Source organism: Macaca thibetana, chromosome 6, assembly GCF_024542745.1.
Source record: "Macaca thibetana thibetana isolate TM-01 chromosome 6, ASM2454274v1, whole genome shotgun sequence".
Taxonomy (NCBI): Eukaryota; Metazoa; Chordata; class Mammalia; order Primates; family Cercopithecidae; genus Macaca; species Macaca thibetana.
In genome coordinates, this window is record NC_065583.1 from 42,804,961 (window position 1) to 42,824,006 (window position 19,046).

Sequence of the window (19,046 nt, forward strand, 5' to 3'; positions counted from 1 at the left end):
CTGCATCGTAAGGCTGCTTTATGACACTACAGAATAAAGACACTAGCTTGTGAATTTGGTTTCCTCCAACACAAAGACCGAAATACTGGCCATTAAAATGAATATAGGTAAATAGTGTGGGGTAACTCTCATGGTTCCAGGATGGTCAGATGTCACAGATGGCCCTCCCTCAAGGAGGGTGTAAACTCACCCTCAGAGACACTGTGGTCACTGCCACCCTGTATTTTCCAGCAATGAAGGGCACCATACCTTCCCCCACCCCCCAAGACAAAGTCTCACTCTGTTACCAAGGCTGGAGTGCAGTGGCGTGATCTCGGCTCACTGCAACCTTCACCTCCCAGGCTTAAGCCAGCCTCCCACTGTAGCCTCCTGAGTGGCTGGGACTACAGATGCATGCCATCATGTCGGGCTAACTTTTGTATGTATGTATGTATGTATGTATGTATTTTTTTTTAAGAGATGGGGTTTTGCTATTTTGCCCAGGCTGGTCTCAGACTCCTGGGCTCAAGAGACCCACCTACTTTGGGATCCCAAAGTGCTGGGATTACAGGCGTGAGCCACCGTGCCCAGCCCACTATGCATTTTCAATGAAGGGCAAGGAGTAACATGTAATCTCAAATGCAAATGTCACTTAATGTTAAACAAAAAATATTCTAAACTCTGTGGGTTCTGTGTCAGTGATTTGTTCCCAAGACTTCCATCTAAAATCCTAGACAAAACAAAACTTTACAAAATAAACCTCCTCTCCACTCTAATCAAAATTCAATTTGGTTATGCTGTCACCAGTGTCAGCTGTACTTTACCTGAGGACAGAGGGCTTCCAACTGACTTGCAGACATTCGAACAAGCTTTACACCTTCTTCATTATTTGAGATGGAACAGGCCAAGTTGGCAACCTATAAACATAAAAAATAATCTTTAAAGATTTTTCTCTTTTGACTACTAAGGAAAACACACATACCTGGCCCCTACCTCTGACCATTCTGGAACAGATGACAAGAGGGCCAAGGGTGCCTTCCTTCTCACAGCCTGATTATTTACTTAGATGAGGACACATTTTTAACTCCGCACAAAGCAAACTATACAGACTCATAACATACATCAAAAAGATCCCAGGGCCTGTAACTCACAGGCTTTGCATGGCCTCTAACCCGCGTGAACAGTAACTTCAGAAAAAGGTTCTTCTAGTATGGGAAATAAGGTAGAAAAGCTGAGGAATCAAGGGCATCAGGGAAGAACTGTTGTTATCCTCAGATAAAAATGTGTTTTCCAGTGTTCTTGAAGGAAGGAAATAAAAAACTCTAAGGTGCTATTCTCATTTGACAGGGAATAGATGCTTAACTTAAGGCAAGATGAATTTTATTTGAACATCACGCAATTTTTCAAATAAAAAAAAATAACAGGAAGACAACATCAAGATGGACCAAAGGCAATCATGATCAAAAGTGGAAAAGGCAACTGGTTATGTTTCATAGTTAAGAGCAAAACTGCCCTTCAGCTGGCTTCTCAAAAACACTGACAGCTTGAATCTCTCCTGGCTGATGCGGCTTAATTTGAACCGAAATCTTTACCTTCCTGTCCAGCCGTCTCAATGATACAGCTCACGTAGCCAGGAACAATCCTTCAGGTTGCATCATACTTCCTTTGCTGAAGCTCTGTAATGTTACTATGTAGAGACTGCTAAGGCTGTGATCACTTATCCATATTTCTAAATGAACAGGCTTGCCAATTCCATCAGCAATAACTGGGCCCAACTGAATACATGGTACTGACTGAGACACATCTTTACCCCAGCTGTAAACTGAGTTATGAATGATAAAGGCGTAGGCAGTTGAATATCAGAGGCACTTTCCGGGAATTTAAATGCTAGAGTAAACAAGGGCAATGGCAATAACCTTTGATTTTTACTCCTCCACCCAATTTAAGCACATAAACACATCAGAAAAATTATACACTATTATGGCAGTTGTTTGTTGTGTCACAGGTTAAGGATTATCAGCTTTCTGTAAGACTGCTAACTATCAGAATCCTGCAATGCCCAAACACAAGGAGAAACTAAAGAAGTTAACATGCAATTTAAACATAAAAATGTAAGGGAACTGGAAAGTCAGATCTCTGATGTTTATGAGTCCTTCAAAGTCCCATAAAGAAGCAACACTTACACTCCCTGACGCTTACAGTTCCACCTTCTCTGTCACCCGGACCCAAGCAAAGAGACATTTCTTTTCAGGATGACGATCTACAGAGATGACTGGGGATTTCTATTTGTTTGCTTAAAAAATCACTGCAAAATACGACCTAAGATAAATTTTGTAAAATATATGACTTTAAAAAAAAGGAAACTGGCAGGGCGCGGTGGGTCAAGCCTGTAATCCCAGCACTTTGGGAGGCCAAGACGGGCGGATCACGAGGTCAGGAGATCGAGACCATCCTGGCTAACATGGTGAAACCTCGTCTCTACTAAAAAAAAAAAAAATACAAAAAACTAGCCCGGCGAGGTGGCGGGCGCCTGTAGTCCCAGCTACTTGGGAGGCTGAGGCAGGAGAATGGCCTGAACCTGGGAGGCAGAGCTTGCAGTGAGCTGAGATCCGGCCACTGCACTCCAGCCTGGGCGACAGAGTGAGACTCCGTCTCAAAAAAAAAAAAAAAAAAAAAAAGAAACAAATATTCACTGAAGGAGAAAGCTTGAATTAGATGTGTTCATGAAGAGTAATCTACAACTTCTATTGCTTCACTGCCTTAAGACGACATTTTGAACAACAAACATAAAATCTGATGATGATCACTGAAAAAGTTAGCATTTTGGGACTAACAAAGATCCCTGGTGAGGTGCCCAGCACCCTGCCTATTCCCATCATTTGGGAGGCCAGTTGAATGTTGGATCCAGGACAGTCACTACCAGCACAATCTTATTTCAATCTATATTCTCAATCTTATGAATCCTTAAAACTCAGAAAAATATTTAAATTAAGAGCAAAAGATTTTAAAAAAAGAAGCAAAAGATTATATAAGTACTCTCTACATCAGACACATGAGGGTAGTGTGTGGCTAAGGCTGAAATGGCTGATTTATTTAAACCATCTTTTCTGTTTCATGATTACAAACACTAACAAAACAAAGGTTATGGAAGACTTGTTCTTTATTGTTCTTTAAAATATTTCTGGTGTACTGTTGAAGCAGTAATGTTCTATAAGAGCACACTGCCTATTTCAGGAGGCCTGGGAGGAGGAAGGAGTGCCTGTCACTAACAGTCTTCTCCAGATGAATGAGCTTCAATTCACCCCCCAGGGACAGGGCTACTCACTTCTAACAATGACAAATGTGCAAATGCAACATCATGACCACAGCTCTCTGAGAGGCTAACCTCACATACTAGTGTCAGGCCTGACTACAATGAAAGGAGAGGGTGAGGAGAGGAGCTTCGTAAATGCCTCTGTGGAAAATCTGGGGCTCTAGAATGAGGTAACAATTAACAATGAAACTAAAGAAGATCCTGAGGTTAGAATGAGAAACACTCTGAGCTGGGTGCAGTGGCTCACAGTCCAAGGCAAGAGGATCACTTGAGGCTAGGAGTTTGTGACCAGTCTGGGCTACATAGCAAGACCCTCTCTCTATACATTAAAAAACTTTTAGTTGGCTGGGTGTGGTGGCACGCACCTATAGTCCCAGCTAATTGGAAGGCTGAGTTGGGAGAATAGCTTGAGCCCAGAAGGTTCAAGCTGCAGCAAGCCATGACTGCAAGACCCTGTCCCAAAAAAAGAAAGAGGCCAGGTGTGGTGGCTCATGCTTGTAATACCAGGCCCTGGCCACATAGTGAAACCATGCCTCTACTAAAAATAAAAAAATTGGCCCAGCCTGGTGGCGTGCACCTGTAATTCCAGCTACTTGGGAGGCTGAGGCATGAGAATTGCTTGAAGGGAGGCAGAGGTTGAAGTGAGATGAGATGGTGCCACTGCACTCCAGTCTGGACAACAGAGTGAGACTCTGTCTCAAAAAAATAAATAAATAAAAAGAAAAGGAAAAGGAAAACACTTGGAGCAGTTAACTTCCACAGAGAACCCAGCAGAGCCAAGACTTTGTAGAACAGTGAGAAGTATCTCTGGATTTGTTAGGAAAATAAATTATTATCTTTGCTACCACAGTTACTTGTATTAGCAACTAAAATGTCTCTGATTCCAACTATTCGAAGAGGTAGGCTAAGACTGACACCACAACCACTTATTTGAGATCAGGTAGCCTTCTTTCATACCATCTATGCCTACTGTGTGGAAGTTTGGACCCTGCAGAAGAGCAGGTTTCAGAAAACATGCGAACAATCGGCCTTGGGTTTTGCTGGTTTCAGGAAAACCCAAGCTCAAATCTGAGCTGTTGAGGAAATGACTCACAGCCCCGCTGTGTCAGATCAACAGATTAGACATCTGTACATGACAGACAACTTTTTCAGTCTTTTAGGAAGGCTCTACCTTTACTCCACAATGGATGATCTTTACTTACATAAAATTTGTTAAGTGAAGTTTCATTTAGGAAAAAATCCCATTATGACTTTATTTCAATCTTGCTCCTTCTGTAACCATGATGACTATTTTTCTCTATTACACACAGATTTATGATTTACTGAAGTCCAACACAGTTGTTTCCCACTTCCTTCAGTAACTGCTCCTGGGTTCCTATTTGGCTGAGTTCCTCTTATCCTGGAATGTTTGTAGGAAGACAAGATAAGATTTCTTTTTGTTCTAGATAGTAAATTAATGACCGACTCATAACAGCTTATACCTGTTGTAGGAATAAGCAAGTGAGAAGAGATGTGGGACAGGGAGCTTTTAAGTCTACATAATGACCCACCAATGCAGCAGCAGCCCAAAGGAACAGAGCTCAAAACATACATCTCTTCCCCTGGGCCAAGCTAGCACCCAAGTTTTCTTCTTTAAAATGGTCTGAATGCCTGAAAGTCAAAAATAACAAAAAAATCAAAAACTCAACTTTTACAAACTTGTCGTACATAAAGTAAAAGTCCCAAATGCAGGTCATAACATTTCAGAGGCACTCAATAAGTTTTTAACAACTACTTCCAAACCCACAGGGGAAATGATGATAAGCCCCCATCTTTCCAATTTCCAGGGAAAGGTGTTAAAGGTGTTGGTGATCTTATCAAGAGAAACAAGATATCTTACAATCCTGAAAAATGAAGTATGCACGGATAATAGAAAAATTCTACAACTAGATTGTGGGGTGATGGTTGCACAGTTCTGTAAACTTAACAAAATCTGAATTGTACACTGAAAATGAGTAATTTTATGGTATGTAGATTATGCTTTAATAATGCTTTTTCAATTTTTAATGCAGAGCTAAGCAGGTGAGAAATTAAGAGAAATTCTCAGAGGCTAGAAAAGAGAAAGGAGAACTTCAGAGAAGTAAGCAATCACCCAAAACAGTGTTTCCTCTGGTCGGTGGGTGGGGGGTTTTATAGGGAGGTACCATTTCATGATGAGAACTTGGGTTTTAATGGGCCAAGGCCAGGGTCCTCTCAAGGTAGATAACTCAGATCAGAGACTGCACAGAGCTGGAACAGGCAAAAGGCAACAACCCTAGTAAGTGATCAACCCTAAGAGTGATCAAGAAAGTCACCATGGAAAGAGTAGGGTATTTGTCAGTCTAAGCATTTGCTTAGGGAGGAAAAGAAGAAAAAGCCCCTATACCCCACTCCAAACTCTAATCAAAAGCTGGCCCTCCGCAGGGGTTTAGGTATAGAAATTATGTTATGTATATGGTTCAGAAAACTTTTACATTTAAGAGGTTATGAATTAGTAGTACCTCTAAGCAGACGGCAGAAGCAAATATAAATGAAAATTTTACCTCATTTTGAACCAATTCTTCAAATACCTCCTTATTTTCCTCACTGCCATACTAATTCTAGTCACCGCTAACAACCTTTTCCAACTTTTCATCGGCTGAGAAGGCGTGGGAATCATATCTTTTCTCCTAATTAGCTGATGACACGCCCGAACAGATGCCAGGAAGGTAAGCTAAGCACAGGCCTCAAAGAATTCCCACAACAAAACTCCAGGAATGTGAACTCACAAATTAAAAAAAAACAAAAACAAAAAACAAACACAGAATGTACACAAGGAAATGAGCCATCTTGGGCAAGAATAAGCAAAACCACCGCCTGTGTAATCAGATCCATAATAACGCATATACTCAAATGATCGAAAATGCAATATTAAAAATATATTTATGTTAACAGAAGAGTACAGATAAGGAAAAAGACACTCAAAAATATTTAGTCAGATTTGAAAAGGATAAAACCAGAAGTTCAAGAAAAAAGCAGTAATTTCTACCACTTCCAGAAATTTAAAATAATATTGACTTAAACTCTACTGAAAAGAGAATTAGTAACCTAGAAAGTCAAAATGAAGAAATTCTTTAGAAAAACCAAGATATTTTCATCTTATGGAAAAGGTGAAAACCACAAAAGAATTTAAGAGATATGCAAGATAAACTGAGACAGTCTACTATTTACCCAGAATTTCAAAGAAAGAACAGAGAGAATGATGGGAAAGACAATGCTGAAAGAGATAATGGTTGAATGTTTTTCAGAAGGGATGAAATATTATTTTCAGACTTGGGAAGACAAATTCCAAATGGGGCAAATAAGAAGAAATCCACCCTAGACTTGTCGTAGTAAAGCTTTAGGATAACAATTTTTTATTTTTGAGACAGGGTCTCATTCTGTCACACAGGCTGGAGTGCAGTGGTGCAGATCACCACTCAGATGATCTTGTAATCATTTCCATTCACATGGTATTATATGAACCACTTTTAGTGTTCTCTACTTCTAGTCTACCTAACTGTGTGAATAATTTATAAGTAAAGCTAGAAAAGGTACTGTCTGAACATTAATCCATCAGCTCTACTGATGAGAAAACAAGAAGGCTATATTAGGCCATTCTTGCATTGCTATAAAGAAATACCTGGGATTGGGTAATTTATAAGAAAAGAGGTTTAATTGGCTCACAGTTCTGCAGGCTGTACAGAAAGCACAGTAGCACCTGCTTCTGAGGAGACCTCAGGAAGTTTCCAATCACGGTGCAAGGCAAAGGCAGGAGCAGACGTATCACATGGTAAGACGAAGAGTAAAAGAAGGGGTTGGGGGGCTGGGGAGGAAGGTGCCGCACAATTTTAAATGACCAGATCTTGTAAGAAAAACTCACTATCACAAAGACAGCACCAGCTATGACAGATGCAAACACCTCCCACCAGGTCCCTGGAGATTACAATTCAACATGAGATTTGGGCAGGGACAAATACCCAAACTGTATCAAAAGCTGTATCCAAACTGCATCAAGAGCAAAGGTTGGGCAGAGTGCTGCTTTAGTCATGCCTATCAATGTTCCAAGAAAAAAGAAGAATCCTAATGCCCCTTGAGAAGAAGGTTCATCCAACTGCCTTTGCTTGATCATCCCAGAATTTGACGAGGTAGTTAAATTCAGCCCAAAAAGCTTATTTTTGGTTAAAGTGTTAAAAATAGTACATGTAAGACAATTTTGTCTCAAACAAAAGTAAGGGTCTGAACTTACAAACCTTTGAAAATATGAGAAAAATCAAGCTAGCATGCTTAGAATTCTTCTGGAATCCAAGGTCAGCATTCTCCCCAAGGACATCTAACTTCTCTCATGAAAACATTCCATAATCTGAGAAAACTGAAGCTTCATTTAAAATTTACTTTTTACCAGAATATCAGCCTACAGTATCATATAGAAGCACTGAGAAAATACCCAAGATGTCACAGGTAGTCATGTAAGATCAGTGTTTAATTCAAATGCTCCTTACAGAGACTTTTTCAAGGCCACTTTACCACACATTATCAGCATACTATGGAATAAAAGGTATAATGCAGATCATTCAATTTGCAGTTAAAATATACATTTCAAACCAATAAAGCCATACTCTATGAAGTTCCAGATAATGGGAAATACTGTGTGTGTTGGGCAGTGGGGGTAGAGGTATAGGTAACAGCTCAAAAGCATGCCAGTTACATTCACTTTTTGGTTCTTAATTCACAAGGTAGTCCATGGAATGGAATCTTATTGTAGCAAATTCATTATAATAACAGCCACATTTTAATACAAGGTCTGGAGCTGAGGGGAAAGGATTTTGGACTGAAGTTACTGGTAGCAATGGGGAAAAGATGAAACACAATCAGTTGTATATATCACATGAATAATATATCATTTTTATAGGATTTCATTAATGGCATTTTCCCTATGCCACTCTCTCAATTTACAAAATTGAAAATGTACTCAGAAGAGAGCAAAATAAAAGGCAAAACAATGCTCTTTAGCTGTTTAAGCTGCTCATAGCCAAAGGAGGAAGGCAAGGAATGAAGCAATTAAAAAGGACACATGGGTACTGTGTTATTGACGAAAAGGTTAATATTTCTGACAGCAAATAAATTCTTCACCTCAGTACGCTTTAAATTGAAGAGCAACATAAAGAAATCATTAACTTGATAGGGGAGAAAGGGGCGAGTATAAAAGGTGTTATCCTTACCACGGCCTTGAAAGGCCATGCTGTTTTATAAACAGATGAAAGAAATGCCCTCAATGCTATGCTACACTCCAGAACAGAAGAAAATGGTAAAGGGAAGAGCCATCCAGCCCACCAATACTGGCCCTCTGGCTCCTGCTCCCCCTACTCACTGGCCTTGAGGATACACAACATCTATGCACCCATCACATAAGAGAAGTGGCTTCAACACCACGCAGGGAGTTACCAGATTCCATTGACAAGTGCAGTATGATGAGGCAGTCACAGGTCCCAGCCAGACCCTCAGAAAATAACAGTTAAGAGAGGTCTCATGGCGAATATTCTGCTGTTTGCTTTTAAGTGAAATCATGAAAGATTCTTATTAAAATAAGGACCCAGAAATGGGCACAGTAATGTGCGCCTGTAGTCCTAGCTACTTGGGAGGCTGAGGAGGGAGGATATCTTGAGGCCAGGAGTTCGAGACCAGCAAGGGCAAAAAAGCAAGAACCACATCTCAAAAAATAATAAAGATCCAACAGGCAGCCAGCACCACACAGACTCCCTGACACTGTGTATACACAGGGGGACTAGAGGAATTTACTTCTGTTGATAAAACCTCAATAGTCAATATATGGTTTTTATTATTGAAACGAATGTTCTATTTCCATAGTGTGATATGCATACAAGGCATCATAAAACACTTCCACTTCTGAGTGGGTGATAGCCCTACTACTACTCAGGAACTATTCATATATTTGAAGCAACTTTATGTGAAACTCCAAATTAAAGCATAACCTTTTTATACTATTTTATTAGGTCTAAGAGAAAAGTATTTCTATTAAAGCAATAGATAAAATTTCCAAAAACCAAGTTAGCAAGAGTCAACACATCTGCCCCTAATTTGTTTTGGTCATGTATTAACATGCTACTGAAACAGCTTTTGTTCAACTTCCATTTCAAACGCTGATAAAATGGACAACTTTCACATATCACCTCAGTACAATTTCTACTATATTATAAAAAATATATACACTATATAAAATACATATTTAGTACAAGATAATCTTTATGTGAGTGGGGATTTTTGTTGTATTCGCTACTATATTCCTAATGTCCAAAACTGTGACCAGGACATACTAAGAAATCTATAAATACTTGTTATAAGAATTTTGTTACAATTTTCTTCTCCCTCAAATATAGGAAGTTTGCTACAGGTTTTCAAAAGCTTCATTCTAGCCACTCCCATCCCCCCAAAAAACTGCTCAAATCAATGTCAGTTAACCTTTTCAAAAAAAATCTCCAAATTTTTCCCATCATCTCTACATCCCATAAGTTTTCCCAGTTCATTCCTCTTGTGTGCATTGTGTATATGCAAGATGCATTAGGATGCTCTTTTGTGCAAATGTTACAGATTCTTCAGAATAAGACAAAGCCCACTAACACTGACGATCAGTCATAATGTAGAGCTCTGCATTTCCAAAGTACAGTCTTCAGTCCACTGAATCAGAATCTCGGGGAGGGGGCTGGGTGGTAGCCCAGGAATCTGAATGTTGAGCCCCTGGGCAACTCTAATGTTTATTAACTTTGAGAACCAATAGGTTCCCTCATCTAGTAGTTGTTGAGCACCTACTATGTTCTAGGTAGTATTCTTGGCCCATGTCCTCAGACAACTTACATTCTTTTTGGTGTATGGGGTGGGGCCAGACAAATAAGAAAATAAATCCAATAGTTTCAGATAGTAAGAGGCGCTACAAAGGATGTAAAACTGGTGACAGAATGAAGAAATCACTGCTAGAGGATGAAATGTAGGGAATGAGGGTTCCAGGAAAGTTTTTCTGCAGAAGTGACACGTGGGTAGAGGGCAAAGGTGGTGACATGTTTAGGTATGGTCAAAGATGAAAACTGGTCAACTATGGCAGAAGTCATTCAGCAAGGAAGACACAGGACTGAAGACAGTTGTAGGCAGGGAAATTTATAGGCCATGGTTGAGAATCTGGATTTTTCAATATTATCCCAGGCTTACCTAGACGCCACAGGATGAGTGGGTCAGGGGAGGGACAGGGTTAGTGCAAGAAAATAATAATAATAATAATAATTATGAGGCTGCTACAGAAGCCCAGTGAGAGATGGCAGTGCACACTAGGGAGGAGGCCACAGAAACTAAGTAGACCAGGAACAGTGGCTCACACTTGTAATCCCAGCACTTTGGGAGACCAAGGTGGAAGGATCGCTTGAGTTTGAGAATAGCCTGCACAACATGGTGAAACTCCATCTCTACAAAAAATGAAAAAAAAATTAGTGAGGCATGGTGGTGCACCTGTGGTCCCAGCTACTCAGGAGGCTGAGGTGGGAGGATCATCTGAGTTTGGGAGGTCAAGGCTTCAGTGAGCTGTGACTATGTCATTGCCCACCAGCCTGGGTGACAAAGTGACTTCTTGTCTCAAAAAAAAAGGAAAAAAAGAAAAGTAAAGGTGCTATCTTATGCCTAATCTTAGGCAGCATTTTTAAAACATCAGAGGCCAGGCGTGGTGGCTCACACCTGTAATCCTAGCACTCTGGGAGGCTGAGGCAGGTGGATCACCTGAGGTCAGGAGTTTTGAGACCAGCCTGGCCAACATGGCAAAACCCCATCTCTACTAAAAAAACTACAAAAATTAGCCAGGCAGGGTGGTGGGCGCCTGTAATCCCAGTTACTCGGGAGGCTGAGGCAGGGAGAATCGCTGGAACCGTGAGGCGGAAGCTGCAGTGAGCAGAGATCACGCCACTGTACTCCAGCCTAGGTGACAGAAGAAGACTTTGTCTCAAAAAACAACAACAAAAAAAATAGGCCAGGAGCGGTGGCTCATGCCTGTAATCTCAGCACTTTGGGAGGCTGAGGTGGGCAGGTATTCGAGACCTGCCTGACCAACATGTTGAAACCCCATCTCTACTAAAAATACAAAAATTAGGTGGGCGTGGTGGCACGTGTCTGTAATACCAGCTACTCAGGAGGCTGAGGCAGGAGAATCACTTGAATCTGGGAGGTGGAGGTTGCAGTGAGCCGAGATTGCACCACTGCATTCCAGCCTGGGTGACAGAGAGAGACTCCGTCTCATAAATAAATAAATAAATAGATAGATAAAACATCAGGTTGGATAAAAGGAGAAAGGAGATATATATGTATTTTTTTTATTTTAAAGAAAGGACACAAATGGAAGGGGGCAGCCAATAATATGTAGAACAATGCAGCAGCAATCCTGATAGGATAGAACATGAGATGGAATATAAGAAGGTGATATACTAGGTGAGTTTCAAAACCATACATAGAGCCAAACACCTACCCGCATCCACACTGATAGGAACGAACATGATGACACTGAGCAGCAGCACCTATGTAGGGAAAGCCTAGGGACTCTGACCAACTGTGAGCTCAATGGGCATCACAGAGTGAGGCTGCTGCCCAAAAGGCTGAAGGACTCCCGGGATACACTGGGCAGTCTCCTTCCAGAATGATGACAGCCTCCACTGCTCTACGCTCATCCCCAGACCCTGGAGCAGGTGTTCCATGAGGGCTGGCCTTGAGTGAAGGGCATTCAGAGGAGAGCTGGGACAAAATGAGCCTCTGAAAGGCTCAGGGAAATTATCTGGATCAACAAAAGTATAAGAGCCACAGAAGAATTTTTAATTTTTATTTTATTTATTTATTTATTTTGAGACAGAGTCTCTCTCTGTCGCCCAGACTAGAGGGCAGCGGTGCGATCTCTGCTCACTGCAACCTCTGCCTACCGGGTTCAAGTGATTCTCTTGCCTCAGCCTCCCAAGTAGCTGGGATTACAGGCATCTGACACCTCACCCGGCTAATTTTTGTATTCTTAGTACAGATGGTTTCACCATGTTGGCAAGGCTGGTCTCGAACTCCTGACCTCAGGCAATCTGCCTGCCTCAGCCTCCCAAAGTGCTGGGATTACAGGCTTAAGCCACCGCGCTTGGCCTGAATTTTTAAATTTTTTAGTAGGCACATTAAAAAAGCAAAAAGGTACCAAAAATTATTTCAACATACAATCAATATAAAAAAAATTATTACTGGGCTGGGCACAGTGGCTCACGCCTGTAATCCCAGCATTCTGGGAGGACGAATCACTTGATCGAGATTGGGAGTTCAAGACCAGCCTGGTCAACATGCTGAAACCCTGTCTCTTCTAAAAATACAAAAACAGCCAGGCGTGATGGCAGGCACCTGTAAATCCTAGCAACTTGAGAGGCTGAGGCAGAGAATCACTGGAAACCAGGAGGCGGGAGGCGGAGGTTGCAATGAGCCGAGATCACGTCATTGCACTCCAGCCTGGGTGACAGAGCAAGACTCTGTCTCAAAAACAACAACAACAACAAAACAACAACAAAAAAAAAAACAAAAAAAAAATAAGCTATTTAATATTCTTTTTCCATATTTAATATTCTTTTTCTATACCACATCTTGAAAATATGTAAGTATGTGTCAACCCAAAATATCTGAGATAGGTCTCAATTTAGAAAGTTTACTTTGCCAAGGTTAAGGATGCGCCTGTGACACAGCCTCAGGAAGTCCTGTACCCAAGGTGCTTGGGGCACAGATTGGTTTTATACATTTTAGGGAATCATGAGACATCAATCAATATATGTAAGATATACACTGGTTCTGTCTAAAAGACTGGACAACTTGATGTAGGGAAGGGGCTTCCAGGTCATAGGTAGATAAGAGACAAACAGTTTCATTCTTTTGAGTTTCTGATTCCCTTTCCAAAGGAAGCAATCAATCAGATATGCATTTATCCCCACGAGCAGAGAAATGACTTTGCAAATGGGAGGCAGGTTTGCCTTAAGCAGTTCCCAGATTGACTTTTCCCTTTAGCTTAGTGATTTGGGGGTCCCAAGATTTACTTTCCCTTCCCTTCACGTATGTATCTTATGATTTTTTGTTTGTTTTTGTGGTTGTTATTTTATTTATTTTTTTTGAGACGGAGTCTCACTCTTGCCCAGTGCAGTGGCACAACCTCGGTTGACTGCAACCTCCACCTCCTGGGTTCCAGCAATTATCCTGCCTTGCCTCCTGAGTAGCTGGGATTGCAGGCACCCGCCACCAAGCCCAGCTAATTTTTGTATTTTTGGCAGAGATGGGGTCTCACCATGTTGGCCAGGCTGGCCTCGAACTCCTGACCTCAAGTGATCTGCCCACCTCAGCCTCTCAAAGTGCGACGATTACAGGCATGATCCTGCCACCGTGCCAGGCCATTTATCTTATGTTTAAAGTACCTCTAATTCACATATGTGTAATCAGCAAGAATATGGACAGGAGGGGCTCCAAAAAAAAAGGAGATTGTGACTCCCCTCTCCTAACAGCCAGATAATCTACCAGTTAAATATGCTGTCTCTGGAGGGAGAGTTTACCACTGCTGAAGGATCCAAGAAAGACTACCTGACAATAAAGATTACAAGTGAAAGGGATTTACACACCATACTAAGAACCTATGATTCTATGAGAAAGGACCACTCACTTTGGTGCAGAGATGGAATCAGATTCCCTGCAGAGAAGAAAAAACTTGACTCAGAAAAGACAATCTCCAGGGAAAAGGAAAGCTCAAAGCAAAGAGCACCCAGTAAGACAAGTGGTAAATCACTGGGTAATGACCATAAAAAGGATCGAAACAAACCTGCCCTGCCTTACCTCTTCTAGGTGGTGTTTATGACTTTGCAGCATGCTAAGGTGGCCTGTGTAATCAAGCTACCTAAAAATCATGCATTCCACATACCTTTAAGATGGGGAGGTATTATATAATTTGTCTGGTCTTTGTCCTCGATTTCTGGGAGGAAACCTCTGTATCTTTGAAATTTCAGTAGTAATGAAGAATGTTATTAATGCATGGCAAGCCCTGATAGTTTATGCTAAGGAGATTCCTCAGGATAGGGGGTCAACCATGTGATTAGAGGACTGGGGCTTTGAGGGAAGGGGACTGGAGATTGAGTTCAACCATATTATTATTGGATCATCATGCCTACACAATGAAACCCCAATAAAAACTCTGAACACTGAAACTCAGTGGAGCTTCTGGTTGGTGAAAACACCAATGTGACAAGAGGATGATGCATTGGGAGAGGCACAGAAGCTCTATATTTGAGATCTTCCCAGACTCCATCCTATATGTCTCTTCATTTGGCTGGTCCTGATTAGTATCCTGTATAATAAAATATTCTACGAGTTATTCTAGTGAATTACTGAACCTGAGGTGGGTCATAGGAACCCCTTAGATTGGTACCTGGCTGGTCAGAAGTACAGGTGGCCTGGGAACCCCAGAACTTGCAGCTGGCATGTGAAGTGAGGGCAATCTTATTGGGGACCATGCCCTTAGCCTACGGGGTCTGCACTAACTTCTGGTGATTAGCATCAGAACTGTATTGCCGTATTTTAGGAGGAGCACTCAACCCAAACACATCTGACAGACTTCTCAGAGGCTGCAGTGTCTGGTCCTCTCCTTTCTTGCCAGAGGTTTATCACCATCAGCCCTGCCCAGCTTTCATATAGCACTCTTACTTCCCTTACACCACAGGGAAAATGGCAAATGGCCCTTAAAACCAAAGTTGGCCTGCAGACATTTAATCCAGTTAGAAGAGAATGAGAAGAAATGAAGCAGTCAAGAAACTAACACTCACAATGAAATATTTTACCTTTGCTTAAAACAAGTCACTGACTAGTTCAAAGTGTTTCATTGTAATACAAAAGTGGTGGGGAGGAGAAGCCTTGTCACTGAAGAATAAAGTTCTGCCATAAGTCAGGAATTTGAGGCTTCTACAACACTTTAAAAATTCACTTCCTTTTCATGGACATACACAATTATACATCCTCTGTCTCTATGACCGTATATGTAATTTAACTGTTTGCAGAATGGGACTACAAAGCCTATGGTTATGCCTCAAGCAATGAAAAGCCATGTGTCATTTAATGCATAGTTAATGTATGTGGGGGTGTGGAGAGAAGACAGGTTAGAAAGGGGTCAGAACTGAGCTGTGATGGGGAACACCAAACTCTCAATTCTAGGGGGCCCTTGATTAGTAGTGTTCAGAATTAAATGAAATAAAACAAAATATATAACCTTGAAAGAAGTTCCTGGAGCAAGATCTCCAATACTTCCTGGCCCACTCAATGCTTCAGTGGGGTGTTAGGCTGTCCACTAAGCCAGTGAGCTTTGAGTGCACAGTGCTCATTATTGGAGGGATGTAAGCCAGGTGAACTTAGGCAACTTACTTAACCTCTCTAAGCCTGTTTCCTTACCTGAGAAATGTTGTGGGAAGTACACTGTACTTGCACATAGCTGATACACAGTAGACACTCAGCAAATGTCAGCTCTCTTAGGCTGGAGAGGCCGAGGATGATGCAGCTGGCCCTAATAAAGGATGCTCCAACACAGACAAGGACTGCCCTCTCTTCTGCTGCCACACTGAGCCCTTTACCACGCTGGTACCCAAGGCCTTGGGCTGGCAGCATCCTTGCTTCCTACCATGCGGAAGAACTTTCTAATACATATGCTAACTATAGGACACTGGCTTCCTGAGCGCAATCTTTGTGTATCTGGAAGTTACACCTCATGCTGTCATGTGACTATTGTGAACAAGATTATGCTAAATGGAGACAACAAAATCGAAGTCTTCTAATTTTAGTTTCAAATGCCAGAATCATTAACTTAAATAGAAGACTGACCTATGTATTCTGTACATAATGAATTCAGGTCAGAATAACACTTAAATTAATGTTCAAAGAAAACCACATAAAATTAGTAATGCACGATGTGATTACTGATGTTTTCCTTGGAAAATTTTTATGGTATTAACACGGCCTAGCCAGGCACAGTAGCTCACACCTATAATCCCAGCGCTTTGGGAGGCTGAGGTGGGCAGATCACTTGAGGTCAGGAGTTTGAGACCAGCCCCATCTCTACTAAAAAAAAATACAAAAAAATTAGCCGGGCGTGGTGGTGGGTGCCTGTAATTCCAGCTACTCAGGAGGTTGAAGCAGGAGAATCGCTTGAACCCAGGAGGCAGAGATTGCAATGAGCTGAGACTGCATGACTGCACTCCAGCCTGGGCAACAGAGCAACACTCAGTTTTAAAACAAACAAACAAAAACAAAACAAAACATGGCCTAGTATCACTATAAATCCAAAAGTACAAGACACACATTTTACATAAGGTCCCATTTTCTGTTTTTACACAATGACCAGCTTACCATATGGTCTATGGAATATCTTTATGAAGTATTAGATATTCTGCATTAAGATTATAAAATCAAGTAACTTGAATACATGCTTATTTTGCATCCCATTTCCAAAACACAGCAATAACGAATAAATTAAGTAACATAATATCAGTTAGCAAAAGGAGAAGTAAGCCTAACTTACCTGGGAATTAAGTCACAATTCACTTTCTTCTTGCCACCCTACAAACCAACCACTTACATACAGATTTCTACCAAGCAAATATAACTAATTAGCCCCATGTCAGGGCTCAGTTTTTCCACTTTATGCCTGAGTCTGTGTCTCAGGCATAAAGCTAAGCATTTGACATACATCATCTATTTAGGTCCTCGAAATAATCCCAAGACAGATATTATTAGTGTCCTAATTTTACAGACAAGAAATGGAAATTGAGGAAGGTTAGGTTAACTTGTCAGGATGCAAGCGCAGGCAGTATGGTTCCTGAGCTCTGGCTCTCAGGCACTGCTGCTTTCTATACTATCTTTTGAGTCTAGTCATGTCATGATTTACCTTTATTTGCATTAAGTGGAGATGTTAGGCTTCCAGGATAGGAACTGTTAATATTTAATAATGTACATAATTAATGTAAAGTGACCAAAATGGTAGTTTTCCCTAGATGTTAAGTGATAATGAAAGACTATCATCTCATACGTGTTGTATGTTAAGTGAGCCCTTACAAATTTTAGCTAATTAAATAATGTGATTAAAACTCACCACATTTCACCAAGTTGCCTACACATCAATGAAACTGCTAATTCACCTACCTCAATCAATTTGTTGGCATGTTCACGGAAAACTTGGGCATACTCCTTAACTTCTTTCTCATTTCCATTCTTTGCAGCTTCAATCAATACCAAAAGTGGAACATTGGTTTCCAAGAAAGAATCTGAAACGTGGTCCATGACAGCTTTGCGGAGCTAATAATTAAATTGTAAAAATTTGATTTTATTTCTACCAAAAAGGTATTAAATAGATTGCTTTTTATTCTGTTGTAGACTTTAATAAAGTTTATGGTAGACTGGCTGCACTTACATGAGGACCCCTCATGTAAGCCATACAGTTACGTAATCTGCAACACAGGAAACATATGATCGTGGAGACAATGGTTTACATTACTGTAGTTACAGCATTTCAGCAACAGAATCTCAGTTTTTAAGACAATATATCCTTTTTTCTTGGGAATTACAAAACTAAGGCTTACAACTTAAATAATACAAAAGCTGAACAGAAAGCAGCTCTGGGTTGAACTGGCACATAGCCTTGGAATATATGTAATTAGCCTAATTGGCTAAATAAAAAGAGAAGAGAGAAAAAGGAGCTATCTGGTTTATCTGAAAGATTCACACACTACGAACCTTAAAACTTAAGGTTCTCTTTATAACCATTTCTGATACTGCTTCACCAAAAGGAAACTGAATAAAGATATATTCTATCTTTAATTTTGTTTTATATCAGACATAAGCAATAAAATATCTATCTATTATCTCTTAAAAATTGTATTACAACTTAAGTCTTAATACATTATTTTATAAAATCAACCCTAACCTCTTTAAAGACTAAAACTCAATTTGACTCCAAAATGTTAATGGGGTCATTTATCATTAAAAGGCTCGATTTATCTATTCTCTATTTACTAACTCAGAAAATTCAGCACCTCAAATATCTCTATACCTACCATATTTGGAACTGAAAACACTTCACCAGGATCTAAGGGAACTGCAAGTGTGTAATGAGCATAGAGCAAGTCAAATAAATAACTGAAATTTCTGTCTCTATTGTACATAGCCAATACAATAAGATCCTTCAGGATTATTTTCACAGGTCGCCAAGTCATTTTAAATTTATTTTCCTACCTGTACATGCCTTTCACACTAGAGCTAACTTATTCAGTCCAACACAGTGAGACTGTATTACTCCATGTCTTCATGAAATCTGATTAGCCATTAAGAAGCATATTAGCAACAAAACAAAGATAGGCCCTTTCTTGTGAAAATCCATCCTTTCTCTCAATAAAAGAATATAAGGCCAGTGCTTATTAGGATTTTAATCAAAACTACAAAATTGAGAACTTAGAAAAACAATCAGCACTTTCATCCAGATTACCTGTCTACGCAAGTCCCTGGTCTTCTTGGTCATTTTATCTATTGCAGAATTGAGTGCATCACTTCTTTCTTTACGTCCAGCCTGGATAAAAGGAAAAGAGATGAGCATTTTATTCATTTACACAGAAACCTAATGACAGCCTATAGCCATTTGTGC

At 40.6% G+C, this 19,046-nt stretch overlaps 2 protein-coding genes across 5 annotated transcripts in view; one reads left to right on the top strand and one right to left on the bottom strand.

Annotated features, from left to right (window-relative positions):
• LOC126956106 (uncharacterized) overlaps positions 1-19,046 on the top strand; it is a 589,638-nt gene that overhangs the window by 431,475 nt on the left and 139,117 nt on the right. The gene's annotated exons all lie outside the window — the stretch shown is intronic.
• CTNNA1 (catenin alpha 1) overlaps positions 1-19,046 on the bottom strand; it is a 177,745-nt gene that overhangs the window by 29,281 nt on the left and 129,418 nt on the right. For all 4 annotated transcript variants that reach the window (XM_050794981.1, XM_050794982.1, XM_050794983.1 and 1 more), the window contains 3 exons: positions 18,891-18,971; positions 17,552-17,704; positions 804-896 (listed from right to left, as the gene is read on the bottom strand). In XM_050794981.1, the coding sequence (XP_050650938.1) occupies positions 804-896; positions 17,552-17,704; positions 18,891-18,971 (327 nt within the window). The remainder of the gene's footprint in view (positions 1-803; positions 897-17,551; positions 17,705-18,890; positions 18,972-19,046) is intronic.